Raw genomic sequence first — 26,114 nt, 5'->3', positions numbered from 1 at the left:
TACATTTTTTCATTTATTATGGTGTATCTGACTCTTGATAACTTTTGCTAAGCAATATTTGTTTCAGCAAAAATGTAACTTTCAACTTTATTTCCAAACAGATAATATTGTAAATCCATTGTAGAGATTTACGACTTAACGATAGCTTAGCTTAGTTTTGTGTTATAGAAACATCACAAATTATTGCTCAACAATAAGTAACATACCAAAGCTTGTCTCCACTAGGAACATTAGTCGACCTACATGTGACACCAGTAGGTTTGCCAGATCCAGACTGATCATTTCATGGACATTTCTAGGGCCACGAACAGAATCTGAGTTTTAATGTCCCAGCCCAGACTAAACTGTATAAATAGGAATTAAGTAGTTACCTAGAATTCGCCCTTCCCGCCTCTCAACTCACGCAGCGCGACTTGCGAGCACGCACTTACGTTTGTTTGACTTTTGTCGCCATAGTATAGTATTTTTGTGAAAAAAAAAGTACTACTTTTCATTGAGGGACAGCAAAGTAAAATTACTGAACACGGGACAGCACACAACATTCTGGAACAATGTCGGAAATGCCGGCCAACTGGCTACCCTTGTCTCCAGAGACATCGGGCGACGACATACGAGATCGCCGCGACATTGTTGACTGTGTAACAAGGAACAGGGGGCCTACTCTAATTCAACGAACGAACGAAAAAGCTTCGCAGATTGCGTACTACAATTCTATTTATTGCGAATTTTCGTGAACAAAATAAACGAATGAAATGAAGATAAATAAATAGGTTTTGATATGAAATAAAAATGAAACGTTATTTCAAGTAATTCTATTAGTAAATCAATAAAACCTACGGCCGAAGATTAAACGTAACTTCGGATTCGAGAACCGGAGTAGGCCCCCAGTTTCAACAATGTCACGGCGATATCGCTCGATGTCTACGGAGACATGTCGCTTGACAAATGTTCCTAGTAGAGACGAAGGCTATATATACATATACACAGATATTAGATATTTACAAATAAAAACAATATACATGATTGCCTCTGCTACCTTCTATTATTTCTGGCATTATTGTCCGTTGTTTTAACTGTAATGCACCTCTTGTCCAGGAATTTTAACAGCTCCTGTAATAATAATAATTGATATTGTTATTTATATACAAATTATATTATAATAAAATATTATGATTTAGTTTTGTTTTATTCGGTATCATTTCTCTAAAGTTATGTTGAGAGACACGTTGCGTACGCGACTACACTTGGTGACAAATGACGCGTCAGTGACGCGAGTCACGTGCGCTCGCTCTCGAGGCGGGAGCAAGCAACATGCGCCGCGTCACGTACAATGTTGCGACACAATGTGTAACGTTGCAGCGTCACGTAGATTGAGCGCGACAAAATGTTCCCTAGTGTATCCGGGGCCTAACTGACTAGATACTAATTGGGTAGTATCCTCGGTCAAAAATAAATTATTACAACTTTTCAAAACAATAATATATTCCAAAATAATCTCACTCTCATTCATAAATTTGATGACGTCATGATAGAGTATTTCATACAAAGTTCATAGAAAATATGGTTTTTGACGTTTCGAAAAAAGTATTGAATTTGACTAGTACGAGTAGGAAACATGCCTATTGTCATGGAACATTTTGCTGGCTACAAGTCAGTGTTTATAGAAATGTCGCCCGAGGAGGTTGTGGCTATTAGTGCTGCGTAGTGCGTACATAGTAATTATATCGAGTGTATTGAGACTGCCTCGTTGGTCAAATGGTCGCAAGTGCGACTGCCGGACAAGGGGTCTCGGGTTCGATTCCCGGGTCGGGCAAAGTATTACTGGGCTTTTTCCGGTTTTTACTCGACTGCGCCAGAAGGATCATGTCATATGGTTAAATGCTGCTGACATTCAGTCTGTCTTTGTGCTGCAGAAAAGAGCCATTCGATCAATTTATAATCTTAGTCCGAGGCACTCTCTTAGGGAACTATTTAAAGAAATTAATGTATTGACTGTTCCCTCTCAATACATTTATGAAAATTTAGTGTATGCTCACAAAAACATTAATTTATTCAAAAAGTATTGTGATATAAGTACATAATATCAACACTAGAAGTAAAAACAAATATATTGTTCCCACTACTAGACTTAAGAAAATAAGTGGTTCGTTCAGATGTCAATGCATACGCTTTTACAATAAAATTCCCAGCGATATTCAAAGTTTGAGCCTGAATAAATTTAAAAATGTTATTTAAGAAAAACTGTATAATACAGATGGTGAAAAGTCCACACAGGTGTACATTGTATAGCGGCATTACGTGTCGTAATGAGCACCTCTACCTACCCTTTCGGGGATAAAAAGTGTGTCGTTGCTTTGTATTGAAACGTAGTAGTAAGAGAATATTGCTTAGCAAAAGTTATCAGAAGGCCTCATCTAGAGTCCTATTTACAGATACACCATAATAAATCACCCCCTATTACATGGGACTTATAATACAGATGGTGAAAAGTGGGTGTACATTGTATAGCGGCATTACGTGTCGTAATGAGCACCTCTGCCTACCCTTTCGGGGATAAAAGGCGTGTCGTTGCTTTGTATTGAAACGTAGTAGTAAATCAATGATGTATTTTACAAATTAAAATACCATACCAAACCATAATACACCATAATACATTTATTTTACAAATTAAAGACTTTTATTTTCATTTACAATTTCACAGCATCAAAATATATTTAATTACATTAGATTTAGTATCAACTTAAAATGTTAATTTCTCAAAATGATAGCTTAATAATTTCATTTACACATAATATCAATTCTATTTGGTAAGTAATAAGAAAATCTATGAACAATTTACACTCTTACAGGAACAATATTTACAATTAAACATTAATATACACATACAAGATCTAATAAAATCACAAACATTACTATGTTCCACTAAAAAATACATAGCTACTACTAATAAGTCTTATAACAGAAATGAACACCTACATGGTGACAACTGTTTTTGAAAATCGACTATAATATTACTGTCATAAGGTATAAAGTTGTATATCATTCCTCTATAGGTGTATTTAAAACAATACAATTATATATATGTATAGACTTGTGGTATCGTATAGTTAAGATCTATCTGCGAAAAGGGTGTATAAGCTGTTATAATTAAAATATTTCTTGACATCTGATTAATATGCAAAGGCACTACTAGGTTTATTACTGTTTAGTTGGATTTAATAAAAAACTTAGTACGAGTCTGTTTTACGTTTAACGAGTGCGTTCGACACTCTGATTGGTTGGTTCTTTCGAGCCGGCCAATCAGAGCGCCGAACGCGCTGTCGTTTCGTTTTCGTAAAGCAAACTCGTTCTATGGGTACAGAGAAACAGTTTCATTATGACAAAATTATTCTTTGAAGTAGGATTTTGATAGCTAAAGGACTAAAATCTGTTACTACCTAATGTAGAAAAATACAACACAAGTCATCTTTAAAAAAAAATTACAACCAAATGCTATCAGATTGGACTCTATCGTGTTACATTACAGTAGAAAATTCAATAATTTTAAGTACCGACAAGATGTACTAGAATAAACTTTCGTTCATTCTAACACAACCTGTACATCACAATTTTATAACATACACTATAATTAACTGCTACGCAGTCTGTCATTTATTCAAAAGTCCAGCTTGTTGGATAGCCTGTCTCGTGGCATTGTTGATGTGACGGAATCTGTCGGGGCCAAGCTGTATGCCACCGTACCTAGAATAAAAATAAAGAAATTGTTAATAAATGAAAGTACAGTAGAATAATTTGTTTTGCAAAAGAAGAGGTAAGGTCGACTCCTTTAAAATGCACATACAAGTAATGTAGCTTTAACATTGAAATACTGTTTTGAAGTCTTTTATTAAGTTAACAGCTTCTTTGATCAGGTAATCACAAACAAGACTACCGAGCAAGTGGTCTCAGGTTCAATCTTCAAGTCTGACAAAGTACACTGAGATTATCGATTTTTCTTCGAAAGTTCGTCTCACACGTTAGGCAAAAGGCCTGAGTTCCTTTTACTTACAACATAACATAACTTCATGAAAAAAGTAATAGTAATAGTGGTCCGTAACATAAAAAGACTTTATAAGTCTAAGTTATGGTCCTTGATGAGGAAAAGCAGATTTATCTAAAGTTAACTAAATATCAGAGTTTACTCACGTAACTTTAGTTAATTTAGTACCTATGTCTCACGATAGTTATAAAAATATATATCCAAGGTAGACTTACCAGCGAGTCACAACAACTAGTGTATTCTTCTGGTCCAAAATCTGCAGTAGATGCAGCATCCTGCCGCCGGCGTGCGCCTCGCCGTCGTCGTCACAGTCCTGCAGGATGGTGGTACCCTTGCCAGTCTTCTTCTGGATGCGGTAAGCGAACATGTTGTGTTTCGCGTTATTAATTTTTTTGTTCGTCTTCAGTTTTGTGAGGACCGTACTGAAAGAGGTAAGATTATTCATTAGGACATATCACAGCATTGAACATGGGATATTAAAACAGTGATATCAAAAAACTGCATCGTTGGTCTAGGGTTCGATTCCCGGGTCGAGCAAAGTATTGCTGGCCTTTTTTCGGTTTCTCGGAACGAACCGATCGGTTTCGTAAAGCAAAGTTATACTACGGTAAGGTAAGGTACACTAGAATATTAGTACGTAAACGTTTTTAAAGCATACATAGGTATATAGAAGCCAGTAATAGATAGATCTATAGAATAGCAGTAGGTAGGTATATATTTACTTACTTTACATCATCAATGGAATGAACTTCAGCTGCATGACCTTGGAATATACTCTTTCTGTCAATAATTACTTCAGCATGGATTATTTCCGGACACGCACTTTCTAGCTGCAATATACACAAACACAATTAGGTTAATACATATTAAGAATAATTATTAGTATAGTGGCCCTAGGTCAACCTACTCCTTTCCCCTATATTCGATTTTCAACTCTACCCCTATGAAATTAAGTCATAAAATCCAATGAAAAAAAATCACGAATGCAGTTCAATATTTTAGGCATGTTAACTGTCACAAAATCTATATAGAATAGTTTCGTTATTTTCAGATATGAATAACACTTAGTTTAGCTTATCCCATTAAGTTAACTACTAAAAAAACACCACAAGCAATTTCAAAGTAAAGATTTCTAGCCTAGTCTTGTTTCTCATAATGAGCATGGTTATAGCATTAATCACCATGCTTGCTAAAAAAACTGGTGATAAAACTTACCAATGATGTCATAGATTCCGTGGGAGACTTGGATTTAGAGCGGCTCTTCTTCCTATTCATTTCTCTTTTCCTTGGTTTTATAGTCAGCATCACCTCTCGTATCTTCTCTACCCATTGGAAAATTACACTTTCACCAACATTCTCTCTGCAACAAAAATATTATACAAAATAAATAAAGAGTATTCATATAAGCTGTTAAATAATTTTAGGACTGAATTTTTTCAATGTAAAGAGAAGTAATAATAATTAAAAATGTATAAATAAAGAAGGTATATAAGAATATAACTATGCAGTCAATTCTTCCCTTGTATGGTTAAATAAAATCTATATAACTTTCAATAGAAACAGACTTATTCATTATTGAATGTGTATGAAAAAATACCACAACATTTGTGTGGTATTTTTATACCATTAAAAATACCTCAAAATGTTGAGGTTCTCCAAATAGATTTTGTCTAAGGCTAATATTAATAAAAATAAATAAAGTAACTATGTATGAATGGAAGCATAAACAAAAATACATAACTATGCAGTCAGTACTTCCCTTGTATGGATAAAATCTATTTAACTTACAAAAGGTTTCTATTACTTTTCCAATGAATTAGTCTGTTTAGGCTTATTTCATAAGTCTAATTTAATTTCAATATGAAAAAAATACCAAAAAATGGTGAAGTACTTTTTATAAGAAAATACCACAAATTTAGTTTTTAAGTAATTATCACCAATAAAAAATAAATAGCAGCCAGTGCTTTTCATTGTGTGATTAAAATCAATATAAATTCCAATAGGTTTCTAATATTTTTCAATGAATAAGTCTAAACAGACAAACATTATGAGAAAAAAAAATAGCACAAAATGGTGTAATATATTTTTAAGAAAATACCACATAATGTTGTGGTATTTTCTTAATGTAAAAAGTTCACTCAACAATGTTTGAGGCTACTTTCAATAATATTTGAAGCAAAACCAACAAACTATTTACATAAAAATATATAAATAAAGTATGTTTGTATGCAAGCATGAATATAAAAGAAGCATAACTATGCAGCTAGGGATTCCCTTGTATAGTTAAAATCTATATTACTTCCAATAAGTTTCTAATTCTTTTACAATGAATAAATCTGTTTAGACTTATTTAATAAGACTAATAAAATTTCTTAATTTCAATAAAAGAAAGAAAGAAAAATATACAACAAAATGGTGTGGTATTTTTTTTAATCACAAGAAAATACCAAAATTCCACAATTTGTCAGAAAAAGTAAACACAACAATAATATTGTGGCTACTTTCAGTAATATTAAAAGGATAAACAACAAAATACTTACGAATAGATTTCGTCTAAAGCTTGATGCAGTTGTGCCTTGTCGTTCCGATCCATCCAGGGCGCGGAAAGTTCGTAGCTGGGGGTGACTGGGAAGGGTAAGATTTTGGCATAGTCACATATAATGTAGCCTCCAATTTCTTTGTCGTTATTTTTATGCTATACGATCTCGTTTTATGGCTCTCCACGAGCCAATCGTCTCCATATATGGAGGCCAAAGCCTCGACCTCCTCTTCCTAAAAAGAAAAAAAGAAAAAAGTAAATAAATAATACATTTTGAAAAATAATGACAGGAATTTCCTATCAGTATTATTGTTGTTTTATAAACTTACCTGTTTAGTGAAGTTTTCCGCTTCCATCGTATTAATTTTTGTTTTATTAAAATAATAAACAATTTCTTCCAAAAGTATAGTTTTCACTATAAAAATATTAAATCAGTACAAAACAATTTCACAATTGCTCTTGAGCTGACTTGTTGCCAGGACCACTGTCAAGTGACAAGTGACGATAGAATGCTAGGCAGTGGAGGCCCAAACCTCGGCAACGAAAACAAGCCAGTGTTGCCAACAAAAAAAAAATACAATGTTATAGGGGTGGGACTTCTAACCCGTTAAGGCTGAGTACTACATCTAATTTTATCGACAAAAAAAATAATTTGGGGGGTTGAACCCCCAATTGAAAATATTGAAAAATAGCGATTTTTTCAGTAAAAATAATTCAGTAAAAATATTTTTTCTCACCAAAATCAAACATATGAAAAAAGTAATGAATTAGTTAGCCAAGGTTATTAGCTACCGTTTGTCGTTTTTTTTTTTTTTGTTTCTACAGCGCATACAACCTTTGATATCACAAAAAGTAAAAAAAATATTAAAATAGCCATAATTTTGAGGGCGAGGGGGTTCAACCCCCATATATTTTTTTTGTCGATACAATTAGATGTAGTACTCTGCCTTAACGGGTTAGAAGTCTCACCCCTATCACATTGTATAAACGACTTGCCCCATTTATTTCAGAATGAACCAAATATCATGGTATTATTTGCTGATGACACATCATTAGTTTTTAAAATAAATAGACGAAAAAATAATTATGACGACGTAAATAATGCTCTAATGAAGGTTCAAAATTGGTTTACATCAAATAACTTAGTATTAAATGACAAAAAAACAAAATGTAGGTATTAGATTTGTTTTGCCGAATGTTAAGATATAGATAAGATATATAACCAATGCGATGTATTATTAAATAGTCAGAAATTAGAATTTGTAAAAGAGACTACTTTCCTAGGAATCACTGTAGATGACAAATTGCAATGGGGTCCTCACATTACATCGCTAGCGGGACAATTGAGCTCTGCAGCTTACGCTGTCTGGAAGATCAGACAGCTAACCGACATAGGCACGGCAAGACTAGTGTATTTCAGTTACTTCCATAGTATCATGTCGTATGGCTTTTGCTGTGGGGACAGGCTGCTAATGTATTACCCCCCTTTCCAATCTCCGATTCCCCATCAACCCTTAAATTCCTAACCCCAAAAAGCCGGCGACGCACTTGTAACGCTTCAGATGTTTCGGGTGTTCATGGGCAGCGGCGATTACTTACCATCAGACTCTTACTAACTAAAACTAACGAACTACTAACTAAACTCTTAAGAACGGGGTGGCCGTTCTTACTCCTGCTTTGAACCGGAATCCCGGTAACCCGTTAGGTAATCGGCAGCTCCGGATCGGACATCAGCCCTGCTAGGCCTCATTTGTGGTAGTCTCTACCCCCCATCAGTACATTGCGGTAGCCCCCGTCGCTTCGTATAATTGATACTAGCTACCCCCTGGGGTACCTAGGCTATGATCACCATTTACCATCATATAGTAAGTAGTATATCTAAAAATCCACGCTCACCTTACGATCATACCGATGTCCATACCCGACCAAGTCCTTGTGTATGACGTCGATGTTCACCGGCTCGTACTTGAGTATGGCCTCTCTTAGAGACCGGCGACTCAACACGTAGTTGTGGAACGCTATGTGAAGTGGCACGCGGCATGAATGGACCTGTAATTAATTATTTTAAGGATGAGTAGTAAGTAGAAGCAGGGCATTCGATTTTCAACTTTATGATTTTGATATAAAGTCTGAAATCCAATGACCAGAAAAATCTCAAAAGTACAAAAAAGTTCGGTTTATAAGCATAGAAAGTGATTTCACTAAAACAATTTTAACAGTCGGGGCCCAAAAGAATATTCCCTATATAAACATTTCTATCACACTTGGGTTCCGTCCCTGTAACATAGCTGTCTTTGCCGGCCGTGGAAATAAGCAACACTAGAGGAGTCTCAAGTGCATTATCGGTTTTTTATCGGAGAAGCAAACTTGTTCTAAGGGTACATGTAATACTAAAGCCTGGGATAAACTAGGGGGCAAATGAAGACACATGTTGCGGAACATGTCCCTCGACAACTACGTGAAGCGTCCCGCGACAATAGGGGTGATGACTGGCTCAAAAATAAATTATTACAACTTTTCAATACAATAAAATAATCTCATTCATACATTTTATGAACTGCTTAATATTCGATTTTTTCTAGCTAAATTTCTAGTTCATAGAAAATATCGTTTTTGACGTTTCGAAAAAAGTATTGAATTTGACTAGTACGAGTAGGAAACATGCCTATTGTCATGGAACATTTTGCTGGCTACAAGTCAGTGTTTATAGAAATGTCGCCCGAGGAGGTTGTGGCTATTAGTGCTGCGTAGTGCGTACATAGTAATTATATCGAGTGTATTGAGACTGCCTCGTTGGTCAAATGGTCGCAAGTGCGACTGCCGGACAAGGGGTCTCGGGTTCGATTCCCGGGTCGGGCAAAGTATTACTGGGCTTTTTCCGGTTTTTCTAAAAATTTCTCAGTGGTAGCACGGAGTTTGGAATTATTAAATACAGCGCGATTAGTATACTTTAGTTATTTTCATAGTATCATGTCATATGGTATTCTTCTGTGGGGAAATGCTGCTGACATTCAGTCTGTCTTTGTGCTGCAGAAAAGAGCCATTCGATCAATTTATAATCTTAGTCCGAGGCACTCTCTTAGGGAACTATTTAAAGAAATTAATGTATTGACTGTTCCCTCTCAATACATTTATGAAAATTTAGTGTATGCTCACAAAAACATTAATTTATTCAAAAAGTATTGTGATATAAGTACATAATATCAACACTAGAAGTAAAAACAAATATATTGTTCCCACTACTAGACTTAAGAAAATAAGTGGTTCGTTCAGATGTCAATGCATACGCTTTTACAATAAAATTCCCAGCGATATTCAAAGTTTGAGCCTGAATAAATTTAAAAATGTTATTTAAGAAAAACTGTATAGTAAAGCTTTTTATAAAATTAAAGACTACTCAGATGATAGTCAGGCTTGGGAGTGAGCCGCTATAATGTCCACACAGGTCATGTTGACATGTTTGTAACACAAGTTACATTTTTATACAATTTGACATGATATACATTAATATCATTCATATACATACGATTGACATATTATTTTTAAAAATTGTTAGTTTGAGGACCGTGCGAGAGTTTGCACATTTTTTTTTTCACTTTTAGTTAATTATATTCTGTCTGACAGTGTGAGCATTTACGAGACCTACCCAAATGTTCTTTTGGTTGATATTGTTCGTCGGATCATTCAGCAACAGCCGTCAGCTGAGCTGATTGTAAACTGACACATGCGTACTGCCATCTGAACAGGTCCGCTCATACTGTTGTGGTTCTTTCCTCTAAAGACCACTACAGAATCAACTTGCACGGTTCTCTCACATTATCCTCTATTTCATTGTCTGGACTTTAAAAGAGACTATGACCTCTGAGTTTGTTTCGGCATTTCTTCTCAGAGTAGTCATAAATGATAAATGATAAATGATATTTATTTCTGTTAATAGTTTATAAAATAACACTTTTACACGTCAATATTTCAAATAGCTAGATGAGGCCGGCATTTCCTAGAAGGCCTCATCTAGCTATTTGAAATTGAAAAAATGAATTTGAAATTTTATAACCTATTTACAGAAATAAATATCATTTATCATTTATGTCCAGTATATGGCAATAGGCTCACCCCCTATTACATGGGACTTATAATACAGATGGTGAAAAGTGGGTGTACATTGTATAGCGGCATTACGTGTCGTAATGAGCACCTCTGCCTACCCTTTCGGGGATAAAAGGCGTGTCGTTGCTTTGTATTGAAACGTAGTAGTAAGAGAATATTGCTCAGCAAAAGTTATCACATGAGTCGGATACACCATAATAAATCAATTAAATATACACCATAATAATAAAATACCATACCAAACCATAATACACCATAATACATTTATTTTACAAATTAAAGACTTTTATTTTCATTTACAATTTCACAGCATCAAAATATATTTAATTACATTAGATTTAGTATCAACTTAAAATGTTAATTTCTCAAAATGATAGCTTAATAATTTCATTTACACATAATATCAATTCTATTTGGTAAGTAATAAGAAAATCTATGAACAATTTACACTCTTACAGGAACAATATTTACAATTAAACATTAATATACACATACAAGATCTAATAAAATCACAAACATTACTATGTTCCACTAAAAAATACATAGCTACTACTAATAAGTCTTATAACAGAAATGAACACCTACATGGTGACAACTGTTTTTGAAAATCGACTATAATATTACTGTCATAAGGTATAAAGTTGTATATCATTCCTCTATAGGTGTATTTAAAACAATACAATTATATATATGTATAGACTTGTGGTATCGTATAGTTAAGATCTATCTGCGAAAAGGGTGTATAAGCTGTTATAATTAAAATATTTCTTGACATCTGATTAATATGCAAAGGCACTACTAGGTTTATTACTGTTTAGTTGGATTTAATAAAAAACTTAGTACGAGTCTGTTTTACGTTTAACGAGTGCGTTCGACACTCTGATTGGTTGGTTCTTTCGAGCCGGCCAATCAGAGCGCCGAACGCGCTGTCGTTTCGTTTTCGTAAAGCAAACTCGTTCTATGGGTACAGAGAAACAGTTTCATTATGACAAAATTATTCTTTGAAGTAGGATTTTGATAGCTAAAGGACTAAAATCTGTTACTACCTAATGTAGAAAAATACAACACAAGTCATCTTTAAAAAAAAATTACAACCAAATGCTATCAGATTGGACTCTATCGTGTTACATTACAGTAGAAAATTCAATAATTTTAAGTACCGACAAGATGTACTAGAATAAACTTTCGTTCATTCTAACACAACCTGTACATCACAATTTTATAACATACAGTCTGTCATTTATTCAAAAGTCCAGCTTGTTGGATAGCCTGTCTCGTGGCATTGTTGATGTGACGGAATCTGTCGGGGCCAAGCTGTATGCCACCGTACCTAGAATAAAAATAAAGAAATTGTTAATAAATGAAAGTACAGTAGAATAATTTGTTTTGCAAAAGAAGAGGTAAGGTCGACTCCTTTAAAATGCACATACAAGTAATGTAGCTTTAACATTGAAATACTGTTTTGAAGTCTTTTATTAAGTTAACAGCTTCTTTGATCAGGTAATCACAAACAAGACTACCGAGCAAGTGGTCTCAGGTTCAATCTTCAAGTCTGACAAAGTACACTGAGATTATCGATTTTTCTTCGAAAGTTCGTCTCACACGTTAGGCAAAAGGCCTGAGTTCCTTTTACTTACAACATAACATAACTTCATGAAAAAAGTAATAGTAATAGTGGTCCGTAACATAAAAAGACTTTATAAGTCTAAGTTATGGTCCTTGATGAGGAAAAGCAGATTTATCTAAAGTTAACTAAATATCAGAGTTTACTCACGTAACTTTAGTTAATTTAGTACCTATGTCTCACGATAGTTATAAAAATATATATCCAAGGTAGACTTACCAGCGAGTCACAACAACTAGTGTATTCTTCTGGTCCAAAATCTGCAGTAGATGCAGCATCCTGCCGCCGGCGTGCGCCTCGCCGTCGTCGTCACAGTCCTGCAGGATGGTGGTACCCTTGCCAGTCTTCTTCTGGATGCGGTAAGCGAACATGTTGTGTTTCGCGTTATTAATTTTTTTGTTCGTCTTCAGTTTTGTGAGGACCGTACTGAAAGAGGTAAGATTATTCATTAGGACATATCACAGCATTGAACATGGGATATTAAAACAGTGATATCAAAAAACTGCATCGTTGGTCTAGGGTTCGATTCCCGGGTCGAGCAAAGTATTGCTGGCCTTTTTTCGGTTTCTCGGAACGAACCGATCGGTTTCGTAAAGCAAAGTTATACTACGGTAAGGTAAGGTACACTAGAATATTAGTACGTAAACGTTTTTAAAGCATACATAGGTATATAGAAGCCAGTAATAGATAGATCTATAGAATAGCAGTAGGTAGGTATATATTTACTTACTTTACATCATCAATGGAATGAACTTCAGCTGCATGACCTTGGAATATACTCTTTCTGTCAATAATTACTTCAGCATGGATTATTTCCGGACACGCACTTTCTAGCTGCAATATACACAAACACAATTAGGTTAATACATATTAAGAATAATTATTAGTATAGTGGCCCTAGGTCAACCTACTCCTTTCCCCTATATTCGATTTTCAACTCTACCCCTATGAAATTAAGTCATAAAATCCAATGAAAAAAAATCACGAATGCAGTTCAATATTTTAGGCATGTTAACTGTCACAAAATCTATATAGAATAGTTTCGTTATTTTCAGATATGAATAACACTTAGTTTAGCTTATCCCATTAAGTTAACTACTAAAAAAACACCACAAGCAATTTCAAAGTAAAGATTTCTAGCCTAGTCTTGTTTCTCATAATGAGCATGGTTATAGCATTAATCACCATGCTTGCTAAAAAAACTGGTGATAAAACTTACCAATGATGTCATAGATTCCGTGGGAGACTTGGATTTAGAGCGGCTCTTCTTCCTATTCATTTCTCTTTTCCTTGGTTTTATAGTCAGCATCACCTCTCGTATCTTCTCTACCCATTGGAAAATTACACTTTCACCAACATTCTCTCTGCAACAAAAATATTATACAAAATAAATAAAGAGTATTCATATAAGCTGTTAAATAATTTTAGGACTGAATTTTTTCAATGTAAAGAGAAGTAATAATAATTAAAAATGTATAAATAAAGAAGGTATATAAGAATATAACTATGCAGTCAATTCTTCCCTTGTATGGTTAAATAAAATCTATATAACTTTCAATAGAAACAGACTTATTCATTATTGAATGTGTATGAAAAAATACCACAACATTTGTGTGGTATTTTTATACCATTAAAAATACCTCAAAATGTTGAGGTTCTCCAAATAGATTTTGTCTAAGGCTAATATTAATAAAAATAAATAAAGTAACTATGTATGAATGGAAGCATAAACAAAAATACATAACTATGCAGTCAGTACTTCCCTTGTATGGATAAAATCTATTTAACTTACAAAAGGTTTCTATTACTTTTCCAATGAATTAGTCTGTTTAGGCTTATTTCATAAGTCTAATTTAATTTCAATATGAAAAAAATACCAAAAAATGGTGAAGTACTTTTTATAAGAAAATACCACAAATTTAGTTTTTAAGTAATTATCACCAATAAAAAATAAATAGCAGCCAGTGCTTTTCATTGTGTGATTAAAATCAATATAAATTCCAATAGGTTTCTAATATTTTTCAATGAATAAGTCTAAACAGACAAACATTATGAGAAAAAAAAATAGCACAAAATGGTGTAATATATTTTTAAGAAAATACCACATAATGTTGTGGTATTTTCTTAATGTAAAAAGTTCACTCAACAATGTTTGAGGCTACTTTCAATAATATTTGAAGCAAAACCAACAAACTATTTACATAAAAATATATAAATAAAGTATGTTTGTATGCAAGCATGAATATAAAAGAAGCATAACTATGCAGCTAGGGATTCCCTTGTATAGTTAAAATCTATATTACTTCCAATAAGTTTCTAATTCTTTTACAATGAATAAATCTGTTTAGACTTATTTAATAAGACTAATAAAATTTCTTAATTTCAATAAAAGAAAGAAAGAAAAATATACAACAAAATGGTGTGGTATTTTTTTTAATCACAAGAAAATACCAAAATTCCACAATTTGTCAGAAAAAGTAAACACAACAATAATATTGTGGCTACTTTCAGTAATATTAAAAGGATAAACAACAAAATACTTACGAATAGATTTCGTCTAAAGCTTGATGCAGTTGTGCCTTGTCGTTCCGATCCATCCAGGGCGCGGAAAGTTCGTAGCTGGGGGGTGACTGGGAAGGGTAAGATTTTGGCATAGTCACATATAATGTAGCCTCCAATTTCTTTGTCGTTATTTTTATGCTATACGATCTCGTTTTATGGCTCTCCACGAGCCAATCGTCTCCATATATGGAGGCCAAAGCCTCGACCTCCTCTTCCTAAAAAGAAAAAAAGAAAAAAGTAAATAAATAATACATTTTGAAAAATAATGACAGGAATTTCCTATCAGTATTATTGTTGTTTTATAAACTTACCTGTTTAGTGAAGTTTTCCGCTTCCATCGTATTAATTTTTGTTTTATTAAAATAATAAACAATTTCTTCCAAAAGTATAGTTTTCACTATAAAAATATTAAATCAGTACAAAACAATTTCACAATTGCTCTTGAGCTGACTTGTTGCCAGGACCACTGTCAAGTGACAAGTGACGATAGAATGCTAGGCAGTGGAGGCCCAAACCTCGGCAACGAAAACAAGCCAGTGTTGCCAACAAAAAAAAAATACAATGTTATAGGGGTGGGACTTCTAACCCGTTAAGGCTGAGTACTACATCTAATTTTATCGACAAAAAAAATAATTTGGGGGGTTGAACCCCCAATTGAAAATATTGAAAAATAGCGATTTTTTCAGTAAAAATAATTCAGTAAAAATATTTTTTCTCACCAAAATCAAACATATGAAAAAAGTAATGAATTAGTTAGCCAAGGTTATTAGCTACCGTTTGTCGTTTTTTTTTTTTGTTTCTACAGCGCATACAACCTTTGATATCACAAAAAGTAAAAAAAATATTAAAATAGCCATAATTTTGAGGGCGAGGGGGTTCAACCCCCATATATTTTTTTTTGTCGATACAATTAGATGTAGTACTCTGCCTTAACGGGTTAGAAGTCTCACCCCTATCACATTGTATAAACGACTTGCCCCATTTATTTCAGAATGAACCAAATATCATGGTATTATTTGCTGATGACACATCATTAGTTTTTAAAATAAATAGACGAAAAAATAATTATGACGACGTAAATAATGCTCTAATGAAGGTTCAAAATTGGTTTACATCAAATAACTTAGTATTAAATGACAAAAAAACAAAATGTAGGTATTAGATTTGTTTTGCCGAATGTTAAGATATAGATAAGATATATAACCAATGCGATGTATTATTAAATAGTCAGAAATTAGAATTTGTAAAAGAGACTACTTTCCTAGGAATCACTGTAGATGACAAATTGCAATGGGGTCCTCACATTACATCGCTAGCGGGACAATTGAGCTCTGCAGCTTACGCTGTCTGGAAGATCAGACAGCTAACCGACATAGGCACGGCAAGACTAGTGTATTTCAGTTACTTCCATAGTATCATGTCGTATGGCTTTTGCTGTGGGGACAGGCTGCTAATGTTGAGTCTATCTTTATCCTACAAAAGCGCGCCGTCAGAGCTATTTACAACCTAGGTCGTCGCGAATCTCTCAGAGAAAAGTTTAGGGAGATCAATATTATGACCGTTCCATGTCAATTTATTTATGAAAATATTATGTATGTTAGAAAAAACCTACATTTGTTTGCGAAAGTATCTGACAGACACAACTATCAAACTAGGCATAAGGATAGATTAAGTCAACCATTTTTTAGATTGTAAAATAAGTAAGTCATTTATGGAATTCAGTGTTAAATGTTATAATAGAGTTCCAATGGAAATACAGAATCTGAATGAATCAAAATTTAAACTATGTATTAAAAAAACGTTATGTAGACAAGCATACTACAAAGTAAATGGTTATATAGAAGATAAAAATGCTTGGAGGCAAGCTGGTCCGGCTCCACAGGATAACGAAAAAAATGTAGTAATATAACCATGTTATTTCGATGTGTTCTGTACTTTATACAATTATTGTAAATGTGAGAGCCCTGTAATGAACTAAAATCAAATTAGACTAGTAGATTGCATTTATGTCAGCTTGGAGTTGTCATGCTCACTCAAAGGTCTCATTGGTGGTGGCACGGGCATTGGATCGCTCGATTCCCTGCAACATGGTTAAGTTGGGCGGTGCTGGTGTACGTGTCATGTTCGTGAACTGGGACTGGTCAGCTCCGGACTGCATTAATTTTTATTGTCCTCTAGGTTATTTTCTTTTTCTATCGCTTTGACTGTATATTAGTTTTACATTGTTCTCACATAGTTGAAGTAATCGAAACAATGTAACCAAGAATTGTATTGTAAATCTGATTAAAAAGAGTAACCTATGGAGTTTCTTGCTCGTTCTTCTCCATAGGAATCTACACTTTGGAACGAGCAAATAGCTTCACTAGAGGACTGACCGACAGACAGACGTTATTAATATTATTATATTTGCTTTGACGTTCAAAAGTTCCTGGTCTATTTGAAAGAAATGATTTTGACTTTGACTTTAATTGCCAGACACAAAAAAATTAAACCACATTATTATTTAAAATAAATTATTATTTAACTGTAAATACGTCAGTTTATACGATAGCATTAATAAAAAAATAAACATATTAAAACTAAAAAACCTACCAAGGTAAAACTCGAAGCCCTTGAAAGAAAAAAACATTAACGCCATCTATCATTATTAAGGTGAAACTCTTACAAAGTTTACAAAAAATGACAATAGATGTCTATAGCAGATGTAATGTTATGTAACTTCTTTGAAAACAGGAATTTTTAGCAGTTTTGAATAAGTTTACTTAAATAAAATAATACAACTCACGCAGCGCGACTTGCGAGCACGCACTTACGTTTGTTTGACTTTTGCCGCCATAGTATAGTATTTTTGTGAAAAAAAAACTACTACTTTTCATTGAGGGACAGCAAAGTAAAATTACTGAACACGGGACAGCACACAACATTCTGGAACAATGTCGGAAATGCCGGCCAACTGGCTACCCTTGTCTCCAGAGACATCGGGCGACGACATACGAGATCGCCGCGACATTGTTGACTGTGTAACAAGGAACAGTTTCAACAATGTCGCGGCGACGTCGCCCGACATCGCCCGACGTCTTCGGGAACACATGTTACTCAACAAAATGTTCTTTGTAGGGACGAGGCTTTATACATTTACATACATACACACAGATATTAGATATTTACAAATAAAAACAATATACATGATTGCCTCTGCTACCTTCTATTATTTCTGGCATTATTGTCCGTTGTTTTAACTGTAATGCACCTCTTGTCCAGGAATTTTAACAGCTCCTGTAATTAATAATAATAATTGGTATTGTTATTTATATACAAATGATATTATTATAATAATAAAATATTATGGTGTAATTTTGTGTTTTTATTCAAATCTTTCTTATTACAGATTACAAATTATATTATTTTGGATTATTTAGTTATACGAGTATGTATTAAATGATGTAAAAAACCAATATAGGTTAGCATCAGCATCAGCTAGTTTGTGGCCGTTTGTTTGTTTGTTTGAACGCGCTAATCTCAGGAACTACTGGTCCGATTTAAATAATTCTTTTTGTGTTGGATAAAACATCACGCTACGATTAATAGGAACCGAGCAGAGCGGGTGAAACCGCGCGGAAGTAGCTAGTGTATTATATGCAGCTAAAGATCATTTTGATGCTGCACTTGGCTAGCATGGGCTACTAGCTTTGGCACGAAAGGGCCGACTCGACCGGAGTGATACCACGGCCTCACAGAAAACGGACGCAAAACTACGCTTGCGTCGTGTAAGTGAGGTTACCGGAGGTCCAATTACCCCCCTTTCCAATCTCCGATTCCCCATCAACCCTTAAATTCCTAACCTCCAAAAGACTGGCAACGCACTTGTAACGCCTCTAGTGTTTCGAATGTCCAATGTGCGGTTACGTGTCGTAATGTGTACCTCTGCCTACTCCTTCGGGAATAAAAGGCGTGACGTTACCATCAGCCGTACCATAAGTATTGTAAAAAATCTATGCTCACCTTAGGATCATACCGATGTCCATACCCGACCAAGTCCTTGTGTATGACGTCGATGTTCACCGGCTCGTACTTGAGTATGGCCTCTCTTAGAGACCGGCGACTCAACACGTAGTTGTGGAACGCTATGTGAAGTGGCACGCGGCATGAATGGACCTGTAATTAATTATTTTAAGGATGAGTAGTAAGTAGAAGCAGGGCATTCGATTTTCAACTTTATGATTTTGATATAAAGTCTGAAATCCAATAAACAGAAATATCTCAAAAGTACAAATTAAGTTATTATTTATTGTTGGGCTGTTTTCGGTTGTTCGAAAATATCTCAGTAGTAGCACGGAGTCTGGAACTATGTCCAGTATATGGCAATAGGCTCACCCCCTATTACATGGGACTTATACAAATGGTGAAAGTGGGTGTACATTGTATAGCGGCATTACGTGTCGTAATGTGCACCTCTGCTTACCCCTTCGGGGATAAAAGGCGTGACGTTGCTTTGTTTTGAAACGTAGTAGAAAGAGAAGGTGAAGGTTCGTAAAGCTCCAGACGTGAAAGCACGGTATCATTTCTCTAAAGCCATGTTAAGAGAGAGACGCGTTGCGTACGCGACTACACATGGTGACAAATGGCGCATTAGTGACGCGTGTCACGTGCGTAGATGTTAATAGGGATGATGACGGGGTATGAAAATTAAAAGTCTAAAAACCCCCGACATAAAAACTTAGTTTCCCTTTAAAAAGTAAAAAATAATAAAAGAAACTTAATCTTAAAGCACCTAAGAATGTACTAATAATTCTAAAAAACAATACGTCGCGTTGGGGGACCGCTCCTAATTATTTCTTACTTATCTACGATTTGTTCATAAGTATCACATGCTAGGTGTTAACATTAAAGTAAATTGATGTTTAAGTACTTAACTATAACGCAGAAAATAGAAATATAGCGGCGCGGGCGGCGATGTGCAGTCCGTAAGAATGCGGTCCCCCAACGTGACGTATTGTTTTTTAGAATTATTAGTACATTCTTAGGTGCTTTAAGATTAAGTTTCTTTTATTATTTTTTACTTTTTAAAGGGAAACTAAGTTTTTATGTCGGGGGTTTTTAAATTTTTAATTTAATTTTTTATTTTATACTTTTTATAGGTAGGTTGGGTTAAGTTAGGCTTAGTATATTACATATACTTACTATAATTTCGATTCTTGTTAAGGTAAAGATTACATCTAAGGTCAAGCTCGTTCGCTTTTTTTTTTGACTTATTAATTACTAGTTTTTGTTTCTATAAGTAGGCTAAAGATTACATTGGTGCAAGATTTTTTGTTTATTTTATATTTTTGCTATTAAATTTTTAATTTAATTATATTTATTTTTTAATTTTTTATTTAATTTTTTATTTTTGTTAATACAAAAAAATAATATCTTTCAATATCTTCTTTCAGTGCGGTTTAATTTGAGACCCCATCCCAGTATATTTGCAGACCTTCGGCTAATCTCCCCACTTTCACCGCCCATAACTTTAAAACGGCTCAACCGATTTTCATCAAACATGTCTAAGAACACTCGCACATAAGTCCCCTTTCATACGAAAAAAACTAAATTGAAATCACTGCATCCGTTCGGGAGTTACGGTGCCACAGACAGACAGACAGACAGACAGACAGACACGTCAAACTTATAACACCCCTCTTTTTGCGTCGGGGGTTAATAAATAGTCCGTCAGTTAGACAATGAAAAAATATAAGACACGTACCTATTTTTTAATTTTTTCATATAAGACAAGTAACAATACTTAGATAAAACGAATTAAAGTTTAGGAGTGGCAGCTAACTACGTCACTTTTCAGTATAAAACGTACTCTAAAGTGACGTCACGCGATATTTCAAATCGATATATTATCTTCGAAAGTATTTGTTTCCGTAAGAAAATAAAAAAATACGTATTTTAAAATATTATACAAGACGGACATTAAAATAAAAATTAGTCATCTACCCTATTATGTCAAAATGTATGTTGCCGTACCCTAACCAGGTTTCATGTTGAGACAAATGTGCTTAATTATGTATTATCTAAATGTACACATGAATGCAATAAATAATTTGGGTTTGAGTTTACAAGAGGCTCATATTCATGATCTCTAGTATGGCTTGAAACTAGTCGAGTTCCTCGTCAAACAATTACGTGAGTAAGCCGATAACGTAATAATTAATTTAGTATGTCTCACGAAAGTTATAATAAAATTATGGAGAAATATTAACCAATAAGATTGCACAAAGTCTGTCTACATAAGAGGAGCGGAGATTTTGTACCAATGAGTTTGTACCCTTAGTATAAAATTGGTTTACGTTGGACGAAAACGAAATGAGAGCGCGTTCGGCGCTCTGATTGGCCGGCTCGAATAAACCAACCAATCAAAGAGACGAACGCGCTCTCGTTTTGATTACGTTAAACGTAAAGCAAACTCGTACTAAGGGTACTGGTAGACGAACAGCCTTAATAAGGAGTAACTACGCTCTTTTCTTAAAGGTTTGATTGTCTTATTGTTAAATATATAAACAAATACTATACCTTAGCCTTCTCTCTTTTCTGAAACACCCAATCATCAGGACTGCAGTCAATTGCCTTCACAACCGCAAGTTCACTGCTCACTTCATAAGCACACACTTCTGAACTCTTTTCATCAACCTTCGAAGTAGGAGCTGATAATATACACCTATCTCTTTCTAACTCATTACTATTTGTATTTGAAGAGTGTGCTGTACCATTTTGGGTCTTCAATGGAGACGATTTAGGTCGAATTTGGCTTGACTTGGAAGGTGATTTTGGAAGTTTTGTCGGTGATGAATCTTGTGTTAATGTTAATCTTGGTTTTTTGCAAGAAGGCTGCTCTTCGTCGACTAGCTGTTGTACTGTCGGATGCATTTGATTGTAGAGGTGCGTGAGTATCTTTATAGCTGAAAATGTTATTAGAAAGTTTTAAATATTAATGATACAAAGTAGGGAGGTAAAGCAGATATGAAAAGATTGTGTGAGTAAGAAAAATGTTTAACAAACAGTTACATTAGTAAGCCGATAACATAATCATGAATTAAGACAAATGTGTTTGTAATGGGATGACGTCTAATATTGTTCGAACTAAAGGCCCAAGTAATGGGCGGGAGTCAAAGCAGATATGAAAAGATTGTGTGAGTAAGAAAAATGTTTAACAAACAATTACATGAGTACGCCGATAACATAATAATTAATTAAGACAAATGTGTTTGTAATCGAGTTACGTCTAATATTGTACGAATTCAAAGCCCATGTTATGAGCTGGAAGTATCTACCTACCTGGTTAACATAATGTTAAGTTGGCAACTATTTCAGACGTAGTTAATAATATTACTGAATTCTACACTTGATCAAGAACTAGACATCAAACAACTAGTAAAAAGTACTTTTCAAAATTCTCAATCAATTTTCGACTCCATAACAGAAACATAAAGTTGAAATTCCATTTGTCAATCGAGAGAATAAGGTACCTTAAAATCGTAAGTACAGTAGTCACAATTACAAACAATCTCAGATGACTAAATAAAAATAAAAAGGAATAAAGGTAGTACCTAGTCACATTTACAAAACAATCTCAGATGAGACTAAATAAAAAGGAAGAAAGATATAAAATCCTCACCTCTTTTTCTCTTAAAAGGCTTCAATCCATATTTATCCAGCTCTCTATTCCTTTCCGGTGTCGACATGGCCGCATAATCCGACATAGGCGTGACGTCACAAGTTTTAATAACGTACTCAGACTTATTAGGCGTTTTAACATTAATTACACCATTCGTATTGGCCAAAACATCTTGAAACTCTTCCGAACTAATATCCATATTAACGTGTACTTCAGATTTCTCAATAACTTTCTCATTTTCATCTCCAAAATTAATATCTGGAAGACTGTCTATAGCATTTTCATTTATAGCTGAAACTCTTTGACCAATTTCACTTAAATTTCTAGTACCATCTAGTCTAGTAATGTTATCCAAAACAGAAATGCCGCCGAATTCAAAATTGTCTCTTGGAAGCTCGTATCTCGATTTGTGTAGAGAATAATCTAATTCTTTATCTGATATATGAAATACTTCGGAATTTTGACTCGAATTTAAAGCTTCATCGTTGTCATCTACAATTTCTATTGCATTTACATCTTTGGATGTAGTTGGATCAGTTTTTATGGTCATACTACCATCTGGATCATTTTCTTTGAAACCTTCAGTGTTATAACTATTATCTTCAGTAACAATTTCGTCGTAATCTATTGAAATGTCACCATTTTTTCCTAAACTACTATTGTTAGGAATACTTTGTTGTCTTTCAATAGGATTAGACATCACTTCGGATGTACCTGAACTTTGTGTTAAATCTATATCATCTGTTTCTTCCTTAGACGCACTATTATTGTCAACATTTCGTTCTATTTCTTTACTTATATCAGATTCTGAATGATCATGAACAAAGTCTTCATAAAAACTGGTAGAAGGTTCATTATCCTTTGGCAAAACAGGGCTAGAATCACTTTCAGCGTCTTGTTCTTGTGTTAAATCAAACACAGGACTTTGCACCCTATTTTCAAATAGCATAGATTGTTTAACTTTGCCATTTGAGATGTATTCTTCTGGTTCTACAATTATAGTGTCATCTAAAGATTTTTGGACGTGCGAATCGCCGAAATTGACTGAAGGTAGCTCATCTAAATCATCAGAGTTAGAAGATTGTGTTAAATTCACTGTTTCTCCATCTCTTTTATCATCTATAACTTCCATACCTTTATCTTCTTCATTTGAACTTTGTGTCAAATCTACATTTTCCTCTTCTTTGTCCAAATTATTTCTGTCATTAGGAACTACTGTTACGTTCTGTTCATCTGTAACATTTTGACTGACACTATCACTAGTACCATATTCATTATCTATAGAAATATTTACACTTACCTTATCTACGTTAATACTAGTATTGCCTTCCTTAATTGTATTGTTAGCTTCAGGGCTCTGTGTCAAGTCAATCTCTTTGAATCCTTCTCTAATAGGCTGAGAAGACCCAGCAATACACTCAGTGATTTCCATAAAATCATTTGATCTTCTCTTTGTTACATCTTGAGATAAAAGAGAACCTTTCTCAGAATTCTGTGATAACACATTAACATTAGCACACTGAGTCAGATCCATAAAGTTATCTTGTGAAAATACTTTAGTTTTATGCTCTTGAGACAAAACATTTATAGGTTTGGAAACATCTATTATAGAAGACAGTTCATCATCAAATATGTCTGGTGAAACACTCCTGTATTGCTCAGTTACTCTTAGTTTATACTCAGTATCTACTTCTTCAGCATTATTACCCTCAACTTTTCCCTTTATAGGTGATATTATTTCTATCACATCATTTGCACATGATTCATCATCAAATAGCCTTTTCACGGGTGTTTTTGCACCAACCTTTTTGATTGGAGATTGCACACCAAAAGCTTTTTCAAATGGTGATTTATTAATTCTTTCAACATCATAATTATCATCAATACTTATAATACTAGAATCCATTTTATTTGCAACTTTATCTTCCTCATCAATTACTATACTAGGCACATCATGTTTAATTTCTTTATATTTATCTAAAACGTCTTTGACAGACTTGATAGAACCACTCAGAATTACATCCAGCTCGTCTTGAGAACAATCAATGTCTTTAAAATCCATTCTGATTGGTTCTTCAGGCTTTGGACTCACTGGTCTGCCTGGGATTTCAGACCAGTCTCTCAGTAAAGCACCATTACTTGTTGACTTCTCAACTAAATCATCTACATAGAATATACAATTATCTTTCATGCATTCATACAAGATGTTGGATGCTATATGGAAAACTCTTGCATCCAAATCTTGACTATTCTCTTCTGTACAAGATTTATCAAGATTTCCAAAGAGTACTTGTGAATATTTGCTGGTTACAATTTGATGTTTTTCTTCTTCAGATGTCGTTAGGAGTTTATAATCTTTTCTAAGCTTTCTAGTTCTTTTAACAGCAGTTATCTTAGCCTCGGGAACTTTAAAACCATATTCTTGTAATGTTTTCCTGATTTTTGCTACTCTTTGTTGCGAAGATAAAGTTGGTGTGCACTCATTCTCATTGGATTCTGTTTGGAGTGATTTAGACAATGCTATAGCTAGATGCAATTGTTCAGAATCTACATCGAGACCAGACTTCTTGCAGACATTATCAAACTCTTTTGTGTATGCCTCTAATTCATTTTTCTTAGGTTTTAAAGCTGTTCTTATGTCTTTCTGGCCCTTAATGCGTTTGGTTACCTTCCTAGTCTTAGGTTTAGCTGCTTTTGTAGCTGGTTTAGGTCCTTTACAACTTTGTTTAGCTTCTTGAAAGTCGGAAAGGCTCTCATCCATATCAGTCTTGGCAACAAAGTATTTGCTTCGGACGCATTTGCTGTAATGGAACGAAAATGAAACAAATTATTTATTTACACAATTATTTTTATTATCTACATTATCTAGTTATAAATATTACCTATTATTATCAATGCTCATAATCTATATTCCTGGTTGGTCTGGCCTTAGGCTTTCTTCCATATGTTTTCGTATTGTTGCCGCTGAACGGTTTGGAAGGCCGCTAGCAATCATGAGACGCCTCTCTACCTCTTCGATCGGGTCTTCATATAAAGGTTCTATAGCTTTCCGCAGATTGCCAGTTACTGGTACGAAACTAAAAGAAATAAGTATGTTATTAGTAATTAATGGTAAAGGTAATATTGGATGATTATACAGATAAGTGCAACTTGTCTAGACAAGTTTGTTGACAAGTAATAAACAATATTTTATTGAATGCTTTACTATCACTCTCAAGAAAAATGTTTCTTTGGTTTTAGCGTTGGTTACATGACATTGATAAGCAAGCATAATAAACCGATAGAGATTCAAGTTCTTTGTATATCTCTCAAAAAACAAAGATGTAAACATTGATTTCTAACGGAATCTAAGGTTACACTTAACCTCAAAAAAATATATAAGAACATAAATAAAAATACTTACTGGAAAATCAGTCCCGAAATTATTCCAAAACTCAATATGCTTACACCGAGTATATTGCGAAATTTAGAAGCTGGTGTACCAGTAATTTTTCTGGGTTTCCATTTTGACGTATCTACGCCAATCGCCATGATTGATTTAAAATTTCGCTTACGCTCGTCCTATTTACGACAACTGCCAAGT

General features: G+C 34.1%; 3 protein-coding genes across 3 annotated transcripts; all 3 read right to left on the bottom strand.

Moving 5' to 3' along the window:
- Nucleotides 1-2,640: 2,640 nt before the first annotated feature.
- Nucleotides 2,641-25,562, bottom strand: LOC118279141 (structure-specific endonuclease subunit SLX4). Its single transcript, XM_050698482.1, is given in 11 exon segments — nt 2,641-3,741; nt 4,255-4,461; nt 4,766-4,869; nt 5,255-5,399; nt 6,580-6,655; nt 6,658-6,811; nt 8,475-8,627; nt 18,874-19,026; nt 21,430-21,815; nt 22,532-25,332; nt 25,414-25,562. Coding segments are annotated over 11 exon segments (4,293 nt in total). The 5' UTR covers nt 25,434-25,562; the 3' UTR covers nt 2,641-3,647.
- Nucleotides 10,281-15,501, bottom strand: LOC118279170 (protein IMPACT-A). The gene is made up of 6 exons (XM_035598715.2): nt 15,183-15,501; nt 14,854-15,086; nt 13,529-13,673; nt 13,040-13,143; nt 12,529-12,735; nt 10,281-12,015 (listed from the first exon to the last, which is right to left on the bottom strand). Exons 1-6 carry the CDS (start codon nt 15,207-15,209, stop codon nt 11,922-11,924), a joined length of 810 nt encoding a protein of 269 aa, XP_035454608.2. The 5' UTR covers nt 15,210-15,501; the 3' UTR covers nt 10,281-11,921.
- On the bottom strand, nt 25,359-26,102 carry LOC118279169 (uncharacterized). The gene is made up of 2 exons (XM_050698487.1): nt 25,935-26,102; nt 25,359-25,608 (listed from the first exon to the last, which is right to left on the bottom strand). The coding sequence occupies exons 1-2, from the start codon at nt 26,060-26,062 to the stop codon at nt 25,437-25,439; spliced, it is 300 nt and encodes a 99-aa protein (XP_050554444.1). The 5' UTR covers nt 26,063-26,102; the 3' UTR covers nt 25,359-25,436.
- Nucleotides 26,103-26,114: the final 12 nt, after the last annotated feature.

This window comes from Spodoptera frugiperda, chromosome 14, assembly GCF_023101765.2.
Source record: "Spodoptera frugiperda isolate SF20-4 chromosome 14, AGI-APGP_CSIRO_Sfru_2.0, whole genome shotgun sequence".
NCBI lineage: Eukaryota > Metazoa > Arthropoda > Insecta > Lepidoptera > Noctuidae > Spodoptera > Spodoptera frugiperda.
Note: the sequence above shows the minus strand (reverse complement) of the source record. Positions and strands in the feature narration are given on the sequence as shown.

Excerpts from the sequence above, each read along its gene's own strand:
- LOC118279170 (XM_035598715.2), bottom strand. The coding sequence starts at position 15,209 with ATGGAAGCGGAAAACTTCACTAAACAG. Across the intron at positions 15,087-15,182 it reads CGGAAAACTTCACTAAACAG|GAAGAGGAGGTCGAGGCTTT; the intron begins GTAAGTTTATAA and ends TTTTCTTTTTAG. Across the intron at positions 13,144-13,528 it reads CGGAATCTATGACATCATTG|CTAGAAAGTGCGTGTCCGGA; the intron begins GTAAGTTTTATC and ends TGTATATTGCAG.
- LOC118279169 (XM_050698487.1), bottom strand. The coding sequence starts at position 26,062 with ATGGCGATTGGCGTAGATACGTCAAAATGGAAACCCAGAAAAATTACT. Across the intron at positions 25,609-25,934 it reads ATTTCGGGACTGATTTTCCA|TTTCGTACCAGTAACTGGCA; the intron begins GTAAGTATTTTT and ends TATTTCTTTTAG.